We start from the raw sequence: 15,931 nt of genomic DNA, 5'->3' as shown, positions 1-15,931 counted from the left end.
CTTATAATTATGCGAGGGATCGATAGTTAGGGGACATTCTTAAGGATTTTATATGCGAGGAATCAATATAGATGATTTTTATACGGGCATCAATTTCAATCAAAGAACTTAATATTGACATGCTAATCAAAAAACATGAGAGTGATATAGATGAAACTTAATCCATATTTTTCCAATTGAAGTAACGAATTCTTTGTTTGTTTTCTTATTGATCAGTGCCAACACCATCACTTCTAAACTCTCTTTTTATTGTTCTGTTGTTATATTTAGCGAATATTGTACTCGATAATTCACTGTTTCTTGTGGGATCGATATCCGTCCTTAGGGACAATTATTACTTTTGACAAACGCGGTGCACTTGCCGTAAAAAGTCATCAACCACTACGAGTATTAATACCAAAAAAATTAAGCACATTGAAATCAACATATCATTTCACATAGAACTTTTAGACGAATTACCCACTACTGACAAGTGAGATCTTAATGATCGAAATGGTCCTAAAAACATCAATTTTAACCTGAAATCTAGCATAATTCCTCATACGTCATATCATCCAAATAGAAAAGGTTATCACAACAAGTTTAATCAAATTAACTAAGTGACTACCATCACTCTTAATAAAAGAAAAGGGATCATCCACATTAGAAAAATGAGAAGTAAGGAAAATTTGTTGAACCAAACTCCAAATATGCATAGCATTAGACATTCAAAAAAATAAATAATGAATAGATTCCTCCTGTTTTTCACAAAGCATACACATAGAACATATATGTAAACTTTTATGCTCAATGTGTTGATTTGTAGGTAGTCGCCCATATTTTCTTATATTTTCTTTCTTTCTTTTTTAATAATATTTTTTATGTAGTGACACATTATTGTTGTTACTTGAGGTGTCAGCCTAGCTGAGATGTCAAATTTCACATTGATGCCTAACATGAGAGTTTTTATAAATAAAAAAATTAGCTAATTGGGGAATGTATAATTGTTATTTGTGTTGTTCTCGCTGTTTATGTGAACTTTGTTTAAAAGAATGAATGTCAATTATAATTATAGAGAATGAATATAATAACGAAGAATTGTTTCCTATTAACGTCCATGCTTAACATACAAATTTTTCACAACATTTTACTTTATTTCGTGACGAATCCTTGAACCTGGGTACAACATGTTGTTAACCTTCTAAATATCATACTTAAAGCATATTTACACTCTTAATCCCACTTTAAATACTTTATTTTATTATTATTTATTAAAACAATTTAAATGGTATGAAAATGTCACATCATAACTAAGTAATTTATGTATACATTCTTTCGATATGAAAAAATTAAGCATTCCATATTTTTATAATGCTTATATTTATTTGTACTTAATTCTTGTTTCAAATTAAAATATTAATTAAAAATAATAAAATATCTTATAGAAGATGCAAAGTTTATTTTAAATAACTCCTCCATGTCTCGTACACATCTTCCAAAAGAAAAAAAAAAAAAAAAAGGATAGTGTACCCTTTTATAAAATATTCAAAAAATACATGGGTTAAAGACAATCTTACAAAAGTCTGTTTAATTACAAATGTTTTTTTAGAACTTCTGTACATGATAAAGTTTTTCTTTTTTGGTAGAGAAACACTTAAGAACGTTTCTAATTTTATATCCAAATACATTCATTTTCAAAAATCAAGGAAACTCATTTCTCAATATGCTATTTTTGTGCAAATTTCTGTAATTCTATAAAAAAAATTATAACTGACAATTTAGGACTATTTTATCCTAAAATTAATTTTGAACTATTTAATGTAATTGGAATGTGTTCCTAAATTAATTTCAAAAACATATTTCACATTATAACTTGTATCACTATGTGAAGAATTGACAAGGAAGGTTTTCCAAACTGACACTTAGAATTATGCTTCATCATTGAACATCAACTTTACAGAATAATCAGCAAACTTTTCCTCAATTGGCAGCAATTGACACCAATGTATTGAACAAATTATTCTCACTAAAGGGTTTTCAACATAAGAGAAGAAACGATGGGTTTGTTTTCATTGTTTTGGGGAGGGTGTGTCTGGGGTTGGAGAGGATGCTGCAATTGCTTGGTAAATATAAGCAATCATATGGAGCTCAATCAATCCATGATGAGTTGGAAATGAGTTTCTAAGCTACTCAGACTTCTTAGCCAGACTTAATACCACTCCAATGGTAAGACTTGAGGCTACAAAACCAAGGGATGCCTCTGTGGAGACATGAAATCCTGAAGAGTGAATGAGAAGATGTGAAAAATCAAGCACAGCAAATTTTTGTATTAACTGGTAAGTGGAGAAGCAATGTATACTCACCAAAATAGTCCAGGATCATCTTAACCCCAATAAATCCCAGAACAACAGCAATGGAGGGCTAAACAAAACCAAAGATTGGATATCAATAACAAGGATGGAAGTATAAGTAAACAAAAGCATTGTAAGATACCACAACAATGAATATGCAGCATGCATTATCCTATGTAAGAACAAAATGAAATTCTAGGTAGCCGATTGTCCTGAGGACGTGTTCCTCTTTTCCTTAAATTCTATTGAGAAGCCCTTTGATTAACTTCAGTATAAAATACTAGATTAATAAATATATGACGTAGATGTTACAAAACCAATCATAATTCGTCTCAGATTTATTACATTGGACAACAAACTACTATCAGTCATAATTTAAAGTTGAAACTGCTAACCACGTAAACCTTTGAACCACAACCTTTCACTGACATTCTCAAAGTTATCTGTTATTCTTAGCAAAGTTATCTAATCTTTAAAGTTTGTATCTTTCTCAACTGATCTCAAGTACCACAAGTAGATAGTCCTTTATGCTTTGCTAAGATTTTTGGCAGTTTTTATTGAATATCTGTTAGTGATTACTGGACCCTATAACTGACTTTAGATAAGTTACATTTCCTCTTAATAGAATATCAAATTAACTAACAGTACAATATCAAATGGACCACCAACAATTTTGGTTTCTGAAAAGGAATTTAATAAGCAATGCCGCATCTAAGATGTAGATGTGCAATCAGAATACAAGCCCACATCGGGGTGTACAAGAAAGTATTTAGTGTCCTGCAAATGCATTGCTACATCTGCATTATAGTACCTAACGTTTTTATGCTAAGTGGACATTAAGGTGACAGCAATACAATAGATGTTAATGTCAACTGCTATTGGTTTTCATTCTTTCATTTCAATTTGGAATTATTGATTGTTATTTAGATTTTTATTCTATTTTAGATTACCTTCTTAGGGTTAGGACTGCAACCATTAATGTAAAGAGTTGACCTTTTGTACAACTTTTGGTTCCTGTCCTACATAGCTAAGGCATTCCTTGAAGGATAAATTTCCAGATACATGTGTGATTTGACAAAGGAACACAAGCCATTTGTCTTTCTAAAGTTTCTATATCCCACTCATCATAACTCAAAAAGATGTATATTTTCCAGCAAAAATTCTGCTCCTGATAACAAAAAAAGAGAGCATTTTTTTCATGCACAATTTAGGATGAAGTAGAAAGCTTCTATATAAAGCAGGAAACCCAAGGAAAACAACAATTTGGAAATGATATCAGAACCATAGTTCGAGTCCCAAAAGTAATAAACATGGTTAAGTTAGATAGATGATAGACATGTAAATGGCAAAAAAAGCTATGCAGCAACCAAGGTATATCAAAACAAAGTCAATATTTACCTGTAAGTACTTCAACTCAGACATACCCTCCGAAATTATCAAGTAAAGTGACCTCAAACCTGCATTTGACAAATAAGAGTGGTTTAAATACAAATAAACTTGTGAGAAAAAGCATCCATAATTGTTGGACAGATACACAAGTGATATGAGATTATGACAAGAATGAACTATTTTGCCTCTCTGCGCTCCATAGGGCAGTGAAATAGGGAAATATAAGAGTTAGAAAATAATCATTTCTGTGCAACAATTATAGAAGCTGAATCAGAAAACTTCAGGAAGATGAAGTTTACATAGATAAGAGAGACATAGTATACTTCCTTCAATATATGGTATTACAGAAACAATAACTCTAGTTCTTCGATGGACGAGTATCCTCCAAACATATATTTTTTATCCTCTCCTTTTCTATAGACCCCAAAAATGTATGTATACAAACCTCTCTTTCTTTAACTAACTCAATTGACATGGTAACTAACTACTTGTAACTACGTCAAATAGCTCTATTCCCATTTCCCTTATTTCTTCTCCCAAACCTTTGTAATAGGGGATCATATCCTATCAAACAAATTCTCCAGTTATAAAATTATATATTACAATATGTTCCCCAAGAAGATAGATGAACTACCCTTAAAAGTTTTAACTGTAGTTCGTAAGCTTTCCGGGATCCCAATTCTAAAACATTATAGAAAACAAATTCAGATATACATGAGGGGTATGTAAGCAAGAGAACTTACCCAAAATGGCAAAAAGATTAGATGTAAAGACTACAAATGGATCCCGCGTCACACCAAATACTGCAGGTATTGAGTCAACCTAAACAAAACTGAGTTAACATTCCAATGCGAAATTAACTAGAAATTCCACATAAAATAGATGGATGAGAAAAACCTACTGCAAATACAATGTCACTGAGCTCAATAACAGCTACAGTAAGAAGCAACGGGGTGGCCTGCCCAAAATGTTTGATCCCTGTTAGAAATCAAGTTGAAATTAATTGAATTCATAAAAGATATCTTTTACTGTAAAAGAAGGAATAATGATGTAATAAAAAGTTTAATGTAGTCATGCTGGGAAAGGATAACAATTCATCAAAATAAAGATGATTAGTCACAACTTACTTTCCACACTCCACCAAGATTTGTTATGAATCGATCTCCATCATAAAACGCTGCAACAATTTTGTCAGAAGTATGATTTTAGATCATAAGTGTTGCATAATCAGGAGAATTATGTTATAATTAAGTGCAGATTCCATTTTATATTTATTAGGACAGATTTGTTAGTGATTTGATTTTATTTGATTTGTACAGCTTTAAACACTCATTATCTCTGGCTTTCATTGCCTATTATTTCTTTCTTTAATTAGGTTGTAAAACAGTCTATAAATAGAGACTGTAATCACATTTGTAAGATAACTCAGAAATATATTTCATCTATTTCTTTCCACTTGGTATCAGAGCCATTTCGAGTCTATCCTAGCGAGTGTTTGTGTTGGGCCTATCGTGCCACCCGCTATCGGGCCGCTATCGGACCACCCAAAATATATAGTCCCACGCACGAGCTTCTATCTATCACTCTCGGCGTGAGGGGGGTGTGTTGGAGATCCCACATCGACTAGAGATTAGAGTCTTTCATTGTATATAAGTGGGTGCAAACCTCAATCCTATGAGTCGGTTTTATGGGGTTGAGTTAGGCTTAAAGTCCACTTCGTAATATGGTATCAGAGCTCCTGATCTAGGAGACTCTGCTTCCGCAATTTTTTTAGCCTTCATTACTGTAATCATTTTCCTTGCCAGCCTTTATTGCTGCAATTATTTTTTTTTTTTTGGACAGCCTTCATTGCTGCAACTTTCTATTTTCCTTATCCTTTCTCCATTGACCACCACCACCACCTTGCACCATTGACCGTTACTGCCACCGCCGACCACCACCACCGACCACAATTGCCGTCGCTCGCCGGAAACTGCACCGCTCGCCGGAAACCGCCGCCGGCCGCCGGAAACTGCCACCGGAAAATTTTTCCGGCGGATTTTTTGTGTGTGCGTGAACAGGATCAAATTTTGCCAATCTGAAAAAAGTTGGTTTTGAACTCTCATGGACTCCCTTAGTAAGCCATCTAGCTATTGTTCCTTTACTATGAGTGGTAAGAGTTCTAGTTTTTTATCCTTTAATGTTTCTAGTACTGGAAATATCTAGATTATAGACTCTGGTGCTACTGATCATATGACACCTCATTCCTCTTTTTTTTCATCCTACACTACTTTATCCGGTAAGCCATATATTACTGTTGCTAATGGTTCCACTACCCCCATTAATGGTCGTGGTAACATTCACCTTCAACCTTCATTTCCTTTAAAAAATGTGCTTCATGTTCCCAAACTATAGAGCAGCAGGGCGGGTTATATTATTTACAGCATGAAGAAAGTAAAAAGGGTGCTAGACTACAGGCACACACTTCTAATCTTCAGCAAGGTCGTGAATCTTGGTCATCCTCTCAGATATGGCTTCAACACAGACGTCTTGGTCATCCTCCATTTAGTACCCTAAAGTCCTTATTTCCTGTTTTATTTACAAAAGTGTCTGCTGAGTCATTTCATTGTGATGTTTGTCAGTTTGCTAAACACCATCGGACAACTTTTCCTCCCAATGGTAATAAAAGTTCTAAACCTTTTGATCTTATTCATTCAGATGTATGGGGACCTTCATCTATTCCTAATATCTCGGGTGCAAAATGGTTTGTTTCATTTATTGATGATTGTACTCGGGTTACTTGGATATTCCTCATGAAAGATAAGTCTGAAGTTTTTCACTTGTTTGTAAAGTTTTACAGAATGATTCAAACACAATTTGAAAGTCCAATTAAGAGATTGCGTTCTGATAATGGAAGAGAATATGTGAACCAAAACCTTTCCAAGTTCCTTGAGGAAAATGGAGTTGTTCATGAATTAACCTGTGTGGACACTCCTCAACAAAATGGGGTTGCTGAAAGGAAAAATCGTCATCTCCTTGAGGTTACTCGAGCTTTACTTTTCCAAACATCTGTTCCTAGATCTTACTGGGGGAAGCAGTCTTGACTGCCACTTATTTGATTAATAGATTACCCTCTCGGGTTCTAGAGGGTGTTACTCCTATTCAGGTTATGACCACATTCTATCCTTCTATTCCCATGTTGAATAGTCTTCAGAATCGTGTCTTTGGTTGTCCTGCTTTTGTCCATGTTCATAGTCCTTATCGGGGTAAGTTAGATCCTCGTGCCATCAAATGTGTCTTCATAGGTTATGCCCCTAACAAAAAGGGATACAAATGTTATCATCCTCAAAGTCGTAAAGTGTATATTTCCAAAGATGTCACCTTCCATGAAACAGAGTCTTTCTTTCCTAGTTCTCAGCTTCAGGGGGAGAGTATTCAAGAAGCTGAGGACCTTGAGTTGCCACCTTTTCCTTTGTTGCAGGATTTCGTTCTTAGGGAGGATGACAAAGGCCCTGCACCAACATCATTACCAGAGAAAAATAATGAAGACAAATATTTTGGAAAACAATATCAGCGAAGGCAACAAGAACCCGTCCTGGTCGAACAGCAACTTCAATTGTCTGAACCGGAGGTAAGAACTCATACCAGTGAGACTCTTGAGGACACCTTAAATACTGCTTTTGAACCTAACCTAAATGATTTACCTATTGCCTTGAGAAAAGAAAAAAGATCTTGTGCCAAATATCCTATATCCCAATTTGTGTCTACAGAAAAACTTTCTATGCAGCACCAGAGTTTTCTTTCAGCTATTGATTCTATCAAAATCCCTTCATCGGTACAAGAAGCCTTAAAAGATGAGAACTGGATTCGAGCCATGAATGAAAAAATGAGCGCGTTAGAAAGGAATGAGACTTGGGAGATTGTAGAGAGACCAAAAGATAAGAAAGCAGTGGGTTGTAGGTGGATATACACAGTTAAGTATAAGTCTGATGGCACACTGGATCGGTATAAAGCAAGGTTGGTTGCAAAAGGGTACACTCAAACCTATGGGATCGATTATGAGGAGACTTTTGCTCCAGTGGCAAAAATGAATACCGTCAGGATTATTCTCTCCCTGGCAGCACACTTTGGTTGGGCAATGCATCAATTTGATGTTAAAAATGCCTTCTTGCATGGAAGCTTGGAGGAAGATGTATACATGGAGATTCCACCTGGTTATGGTATTGTTAATGAAGGGAATAAGGCGTGCAGACTTAAGAAGGCCCTATATGGTCTTAAACAATCACCTCGTGCTTGGTTTGGAAGGTTTACTCAAGCTATGGTATCTTTGGGGTACCGACAAAGCCAAGGTGACCATACTCTGTTTATAAAACATTCTCAGAATGGTAAACTCACTCTACTTTTGGTCTATGTAGATGATATGATTATTACAGGTGATGATGAGATTGAAAAACAAAATTTGAGGGAGAGACTAGCTGCTCAATTTGAAATGAAGGATCTTGGGAAGCTGAAGTACTTCCTTGGGATAGAGGTTGCTTACTCGAGACAGGGCATCTTTATTTCTCAAAGGAAATACATCCTTGATCTTCTCAAAGAGATTGGTAAGTTGGGTTGTAAGCCCACTAGAGTGCCAATAGAGCAAAATCATAGGATTGGGAATGATGAGGAAAACCCAAAAGTGGAGAAGACACAATATCAAAGACTTGTGGGAAAACTCATTTATCTTTCACACACTAGGCCAGATATAGCCTATGCAGTTAGTGTGGTTAGTCAATTTATGCATGATCCAAGAGAAAGACACTTGCAGGCAGTAGATAAAATTATTCAGTACTTAAAAGCCTCTCCAGGAAAAGGATTGCTATTCAAAAAGGGGGAAAACTTATCCATGAAAGTATATACTGATGCTGACTATGCAGGATCGATTGTTGATAGGAGATCCACCACAGGCTACTGCATGTTCTTGGGTGAAAATCTGGTGACATGGAGGAGCAAGAAGCAAAATGTAGTTGCAAGATCAAGTGCAGAGGCAGAATTTAGAGCCATGGCTCAAGGGGTGTGTGAACTCTTATGGATGAAGATCATACTTGATGACCTAAAAATAAAATATGAAGCTCCTATGGGTTTGGCATGTGATAATAAGTCCGCTATCAGTATTGCACACAATCCGGTTCAACATGATCGAACAAAGCACGTAGAGATAGACCGACACTTTATTAAAGAGAAGTTGGATGATGGTCTTATAGCCACTGAGTACATCCCTTCAAGACTCCAATTGGCAGATATGTTTACTAAGGGACTTCCCACAAAACAATTCGAAGATCTTACTTGCAAGTTGGGAATGATAGATATACATTCACCAACTTGAGGGGGAGTGTTGCATAATCAGGAGAATTATGTTATAATTAAGTGCAGATTCCATTTTATATTTATTAGGACAGATTTGTTAGTGATTTGATTTTATTTGATTTGTACAGCTTTAAACACTCATTATTTCTGGCTTTCATTGCCTATTATTTCTTTCTTTAATTAGGTTGTAAAACAGTCTATAAATAGAGACTGTAATCACATTTGTAAGATAACTCAGAAATATATTTCATCTATTTCTTTCCACTATAAGATAACAACACAATACAACTTGAACCAGTGCAGACAATGGCATGCCGAGTGAAAAGAAATGTTATCAATTGTAGATTGTGGAAAATGGCGGACAGTCAATAATCCTCCATATCATAATGAGCGCAGCGCAAAAGCATATTGCAGAAGTCACAAAAACAGTTGAAATATATATCGATTATATATCTATAGAACTTAAGTTGTTCACAAAATAAATAAAAATTGACATTACATTGACTCAAAAAGTTCAATTGGCTTTAAGACCTGATGACAAGATGATGAAACACACACTGAAAGCGCGGAAATGATAGCAGTTGCAATAGAGGACGGAGTTGCAATCATGGATTTGAGAAATTCCGCAATGTTACAAGAGTATAGCTAATATTTAACAACGCTGGTGAAATGTATATGCCAAGAATATATTTTGCCAATATATACATTGACTAGGGTAGAATGAGCATACATGTACCTATGTAGCAACACATTTGTTTCTTCATGTATTCTAATCAAACATTCCAAAAAGGAGCAGTGGATCAACCTAATATAAAAATACTCCAGCTTATACTAGATGGAAGCTACAATAGGATACACCTTTCTCCACAATTCTATGACAGATACTCGTAAAATCAAAATTATTTTTTGCATTTACCGAATTTAAGTTGCCCTTATATGGACATAAATGCAGACAATTCCAAAAGAAAAAAAAACTAAAGTTTTCTAAACCATCGGCCAATTAAACTTTGATTCAGCCATTTCTACTTAAAAATCCATTTGGATTTTGGCGGAGTCCGATTAAATTTTCTACCAATTCTTGTGATTGTTTCTAAAACTAAGAATAAAAATTCAATTTCAGAATACCCAAGAAATCAGCAGCAAATTCTCCCACTAGGACAGAAATAAATGATCATGATTAGAGAACATTACTTGTTACAGGGATAAATTTCTGGCATGCCTTCACCACAAAGTTATCTGATAAGTCAGATTCATCTTCTTCACTAGCAAACAGCTATTCATAAAACAATAAATATGCTGTGAATAAAACCAATCCATAGAGTTGAAAATACCACAACAAGTATGAACCTCCTAATATATTATACTGTTAGAGATAAATATTCAGGTGATTCCATCTAAAAGTTTCTTTTAGATGATTTGTTTGTGATCCTTATGACTCTCATTCCTTCACAATTAAACTGATTTCAGAAGTAATCAAAAAATGTGCATACTCTTTAGTCGTATAATATATTACTATTCATGTGCTTCTTTCTAATATCTTAAGCTATTAAGGATCGTGTTTCCTTGACAAACATGAACATGGATGGTGTCATAAGAGATTAATATATGGAATCATAATTTCAAAAACTGTGAACCTTCACCTTAAATGATGAGTAGAGTAATATGGCGGCAAAGAGAAGGTTGACTGCTTCAAATCTCTAAAATCATGATAATGAACAAGATTATCAGCAACAAGTATAAAAGTCACTAAAAAATAGTTGAATATAGAAGATATATCTATCATGAAACACACCTGAATGGTAGCTGTTCCAATAAGTATTAACGTCAGACGAAAGACAACTGCACCAGCAATACCATAGGAGAGCACACGACTCTGTAAGTTCAACAAGTAAAGGAAAACTGATCAATTAACAGTTTTTTATTTTTATAATAACATTAAAAAAATCATAATCAAGAACCATCAAAACAAGAAGTTGAAATTGCTCATAGTTTACCCTCGACAAGTTCTATACATAACCTGATATGCAACCGGCACTTTGAAGAAATTGAATATCAGAACAAAGACAAAGAGATTATCTACAGAAAGACTTTGCTCCAATATGTACCTAAGAAATACGGAAAAGCAAAGGTCATCATCCCAGTAAGTACATAGTTCAACAAAGTGGAAGCAAAGCAGAGAGAGAAAAAAAGTGGTGCCAGCAAAGTTCAAAGTATAGAGTTCGAGTTCATAAATACAAAAATAAGCATCCAATATGCTATAATTTCAAACATCGGTGTTTGATCAAAAGAGAAGCAGGAGAAACATATTGAAAAGAGGGAGAGAGAGAGATGAAGGCATCTGAAACACCCTAAATGATAAGTAATCTTCAAGAAACTTTGCATAATATCAAACTTTGACTCATCCAGAACCTTAATTACTCTAGCACTGTAAAATTGGACCAACATTCTAGTTGATAACGAAATTAAATTATTCTGCGTACCCAGCAAAGAATTCCGATGCTTTGTCAAAACCTTCCTTAAAACCCAAACCAACACCAAATGCCACCGCAGTGCACACCTACAAGAAATCTTACACAACTAATGTAATTCTAAATTCTAAACAACCCGAGAAATTGTAAAAGAAAGCAGTAAAGACAAGGTTAGTAGAGTTGCCCACCCATAAGGCTACAGCTCTAAGGGAGGAATTGTAATCTTCATTTGCTAGAGATTCCTGAGTAGGAGATTTGTCAATGTTGCCAATGTCATCCTTTGGTTGAGCATTAATCCTCTTTACTTCTGCACATTCATACGACTACCACTTAAAATCATTTAGACAGATAGAAATTATAGATTGTATATAATACATGGATCAGAAATGAATAGTTTAGGAGTATAACTACAAAAAAAATGGATTTTTATACATAATTTAGAGTGAACAAGGGCATGTTTGATTCCCTTTTTGGTTTTAAAAGCTGTTTTCAAAAAGAACTCCATCATCGATCAATTCCTATTCAAAATCTATTAAGTTTTGAAAATCAGTTTGGAAACAAATGTTTTAAACACCAAAACACGGAGATGCTTCCTCATCTTCAAATGCAGCACCCTCAAATACCTATCTGGGCAGTCTTATTTAGTAGCATTTCGAAAACTTTAAACCAAATAGAAATCAAACACACCGTAAGTTTTTTATTAAGGTGGATATAAGAGGAAGTAAAGAAAGCAAACAAATTTTGCTGTTTCGAATGATGGGGTCGTCACCTGGGGCAAAATTATCCTGTCCAATTCGTCTAGAGCATAAAAGGGGAACTGGGTGTGGAGGACGATGATGGTACACTGCCACACAAAGAAAACCCCGAATGATATGAGTGATACATTTGGGTTTGATGTAAGAGAGAAAGAGAGAAAAGCAGGAGCAGACCTGAACAAAAGGAAGAGATGGGGTGGTGAAGTGCAGGAGCAGAGTGTGAAATCCTGGGAATGTGATCCAAGTTGAATGGAATTCGGACGCTGTTGTGAATAACAGAGGCCAATCCCATAACTCTGGGGTTGGATTTGGCTCACTTCTTGGTGGGTGGTACAATACAAGTTACCACACAACACAACAATGAAATCAAAGTTGGAGAGAGAGAGAGAGAGAGAGAGACGGAATATAGTGAGGAATCTCTTCTGTGATGCTCTTCTTCTTCCACAGCTTTGTTTCGAACCAGAATTCTGAAAAGGATAAGTTCTTGTTTCTGCCTGGTTTGTGTTTTGATGAAGTGTGGTCACCGCTTTGTTTTGATAAAGATCTACAAATATTATATGTAATATTTAAGAATGTACATGATAGTGGAAAATTAAATACTAATTAACAAAGGTTAGAGTTTACTTCAAGTAGATAGCTGATTCAAGAAGAAAATATAAATTTTAGTTTATTTCAAAGTTCATTATTCATTCTACGGAAATATAGGCATTGTTGCGCTTTGTATATGTAATTTTCTTTTTTACTTAACTTTTTTATAATCAATAGAAATTTAATAAACATACAAAAAATAATTTTACATACATAAATTATTTTAGATGAGTTAAAATTAAAAAACACACAAAATAATATGTAAAAAAATAATAATAAATTGATTAAACGATTTTTTTTTTCTTCTTCAAATTTTTTCTTTTCTTATTGATAGTTTTGGGATCAGAAAATGTGATAATGATAAAAGTTAGGATTGATGTAAAAACTTGTGAGAGTATATTCTCTCTCTTCTTATTGGTGCCTTAAAATAAGGAATTAAGAGAAGAGTGGAAAGTCAACATATAAAAATTGTACATTAATATTAATTTAAAATTAAAAAATAATTTTATTTTTTAAGTAATTTATATTAAATAACAAAATACTCTATTATACTAATAATGAGATATATTAAATAAGGATAGAATCGAAAAAAAAATTATATATAGCAAAAAAAAATGATTATAATAAGAAAATTTTTTTTATACATAGGTATAGATGTCTTACATATAAAATGTTTAGTTACTTAATATTAATATGTAAAATTCGTAATGGTTTATAAGAATAAAATAGAATAGAAACATGATTTTTAGAATAATTATTCTTAAATATAAGAAGTAAATAGATATGTATTTTCTTTTTATAGTATGAATTTTCTTAGTGCTTTTAGTTCCCTTAAGAGAAATGAAAATAAGATTTTGTCTCATTGATTTTTTTATAAATTATTTAATTTAAATTATTTATTTATTTATCAATTTCTCTTCACAAATAAATAAAATAAATAATGTGCATTAAAATGACTAAACTACTTTTACATTTAGTACATTATAATTTCATAATTAAAAATAGTAATTGATATTAATAGGTAACTGATACAAGTCTTTTAATATATTACAACTTAAATTTCTCCTTAATATAACTAGGAGTTTACAATTCACCTAATAAAATATCTTTATTTAAAAGGATACTTGTTTAGGTTACACACTAATTTACATATGCAACCAAACATCTAGACTAATTTACATATGCAACCAAACATCTAGAACAAGTAATAAATGTGTCATAAGTGAGTTCAAAATGTGAATAGTATAGTACAAAATACTTAACAATAAAACTCATATTTCTAACATGTTTAATAAATATTTTGGATGATAATATCTTTGTTAAAAAGATTAATTATAACGAGACTTATGTAAATATGTTGTATTTTAACTCACATATTACTTGTCATTTTTAAGAGAGAAAAAATATTGTTGTGAAAATATCATACTTTCGAAAAATACTATCAATAATTTTAAACTTTTGAGACAAAAATTTGTAGCCAATTAGCCTAAATTAAAGGCAAACATGCTACAAATTCATTTTTTATGATAAATGAGTCAATAATTAATTGTTGGTATAATACCTTATTCGTTCTTATATTTAGGGTCAATATTCAATTTAGTACAGTGGTTTTTTAAAAATCAATTTGGTTCTTATGTTTTTAAAAATGTATCCAAATTAGTTTTTTCTGCTAAGTCTCACCTTACGACGTCAAGTGTTGCTTATATGGTAGATAAAGCACTAAGATGAGGCATTTGTGAAGAAGAGCCATATGCCTAATTTAATACAACACGATTAAAATTTGAGCATAAAACCAAACACCCAAATAACTCAATGTAGAAAATCATGAAAAAAAACACAAATAAAATGTTTGTGAAGTTGAAATTTTTTATTAATACCTCAGCCGGGGTGAAGCGAAAGGCTAGGCCTCCATTACTAGGTGGGCGACCAATGATCAAAGAAAACCCAAAAATGAAGCACGCAGAAAGAAATTTTGTGTTGGGAAGAGAAAAAAGGGTACTTGGATTTTGAGGATGTTGAAAGTTGAAACCTTTAATTGTGTTTGCAAAAAGAAGGAAGAAGAAAAATAGAGAGCAGACACAGGTGACAGGTACGATGTTGGTGATGTATATATATAGTTGCCTCGCAAATTCCCCACAATCGTAAATGGGAGCAACCAATATGGTCATGCTCCCACCATCATGACTACAATTAGATCGGGTCTGCACTTCCATCCGATTACAGCTGCATGATGATACAGATGCAAACCTATAGGCAGGCATTTTCACTCAAGGAAACAACAAACAATAACAAATCTAAGAACGAATCTAGGAACAAATCACAAAATCTATTTACTCTTCCACTACCAACAAATCCACAACAACGGACTCCACCACAAACGACCCTCGTATATGTGAAGATCCTTGTATCTGTGAAGACCCTTGTAACTGTGAAGAAACCACCATCCAAAAATGTTCACGACAAGAAGAAACCCTAACCCCCACACTTTAATCTCTGACAAACTCAATCTCATGTCACCTCACACAACACCCAATCTGATGTATCTTTAAATTGACAGTCCACATGAACACTTCTCTTTGCCACATAAGCAGTACTTGACGTTCTAAGGTGAAAGTTAACAGAAAGAACCAATTTGGATACATTTTAAAAAACATAGGGACCAAATTGATTTTTTTTTAAAACCATTATACTAAATTGAATATTGACCATAAATGTAGGGACGAATAAGGTAATTATACCTTGATTGGTTTATCATTATATTGTTCCCCTAGGTAAAATAAATACATATTCAAGAGTAATTTTTTGTATTCACACATCTAGCAAAATCATATTATGCTTTCACACTTAATGGAGAAGGATTCATGATGACTCCTCTCACTAGAAGACTCGTCCTCGACAAAGAACACCTTTTCTTTTAAAATGGAGTGTTTACCACAAGGAGAACCACTCAAGTTATCGAAGAATGAGGATAGGGACATATTTAAGGCAACAAAAGACATGTGTAGATTAATGGTGTACTAAAAGTGTCACTTGAAAGAAATGAGTATGAGGGAAAGAAAAAGTCTTGGAAAAAAAT

The 15,931-nt window shown here is 33.5% G+C and overlaps 1 protein-coding gene across 7 annotated transcripts; it reads right to left on the bottom strand.

Annotated features, from left to right (window-relative positions):
• Positions 1-1,885: 1,885 nt before the first annotated feature.
• PDE149 (integral membrane TerC family protein) lies at positions 1,886-12,819 on the bottom strand. 7 transcript variants are annotated; one of them, XR_016523245.1, is made up of 14 exons: positions 12,442-12,807; positions 12,282-12,356; positions 11,701-11,819; positions 11,525-11,601; positions 11,062-11,149; positions 10,837-10,917; positions 10,685-10,741; positions 10,236-10,317; positions 4,847-4,896; positions 4,621-4,697; positions 4,463-4,541; positions 3,729-3,787; positions 2,343-2,400; positions 1,886-2,257 (listed from the first exon to the last, which is right to left on the bottom strand). XR_016523245.1 is itself a non-coding variant. In XM_068636392.2 (14 exons), exons 1-14 carry the CDS (start codon positions 12,557-12,559, stop codon positions 2,166-2,168), a joined length of 1,092 nt encoding a protein of 363 aa, XP_068492493.1. In that variant the 5' UTR covers positions 12,560-12,819; the 3' UTR covers positions 1,886-2,165. The 7 variants fall into 7 exon arrangements, 1 of the variants encoding a protein (XP_068492493.1); XR_016523248.1 differs by having other exon boundaries at positions 11,039-11,149; positions 12,442-12,805; XR_016523249.1 differs by having other exon boundaries at positions 4,621-4,677; positions 11,039-11,149; positions 12,442-12,805.
• Between the last annotated feature and the right edge of the window lie 3,112 nt (positions 12,820-15,931).

The sequence above is a fragment of the Phaseolus vulgaris genome, chromosome 7 (assembly GCF_051622355.1).
Source record: "Phaseolus vulgaris cultivar YP4 chromosome 7, ASM5162235v1, whole genome shotgun sequence".
In the NCBI taxonomy this organism is placed as follows: Eukaryota; Viridiplantae; Streptophyta; class Magnoliopsida; order Fabales; family Fabaceae; genus Phaseolus; species Phaseolus vulgaris.
This window is presented reverse-complemented; position numbering and strand designations above follow the sequence as displayed.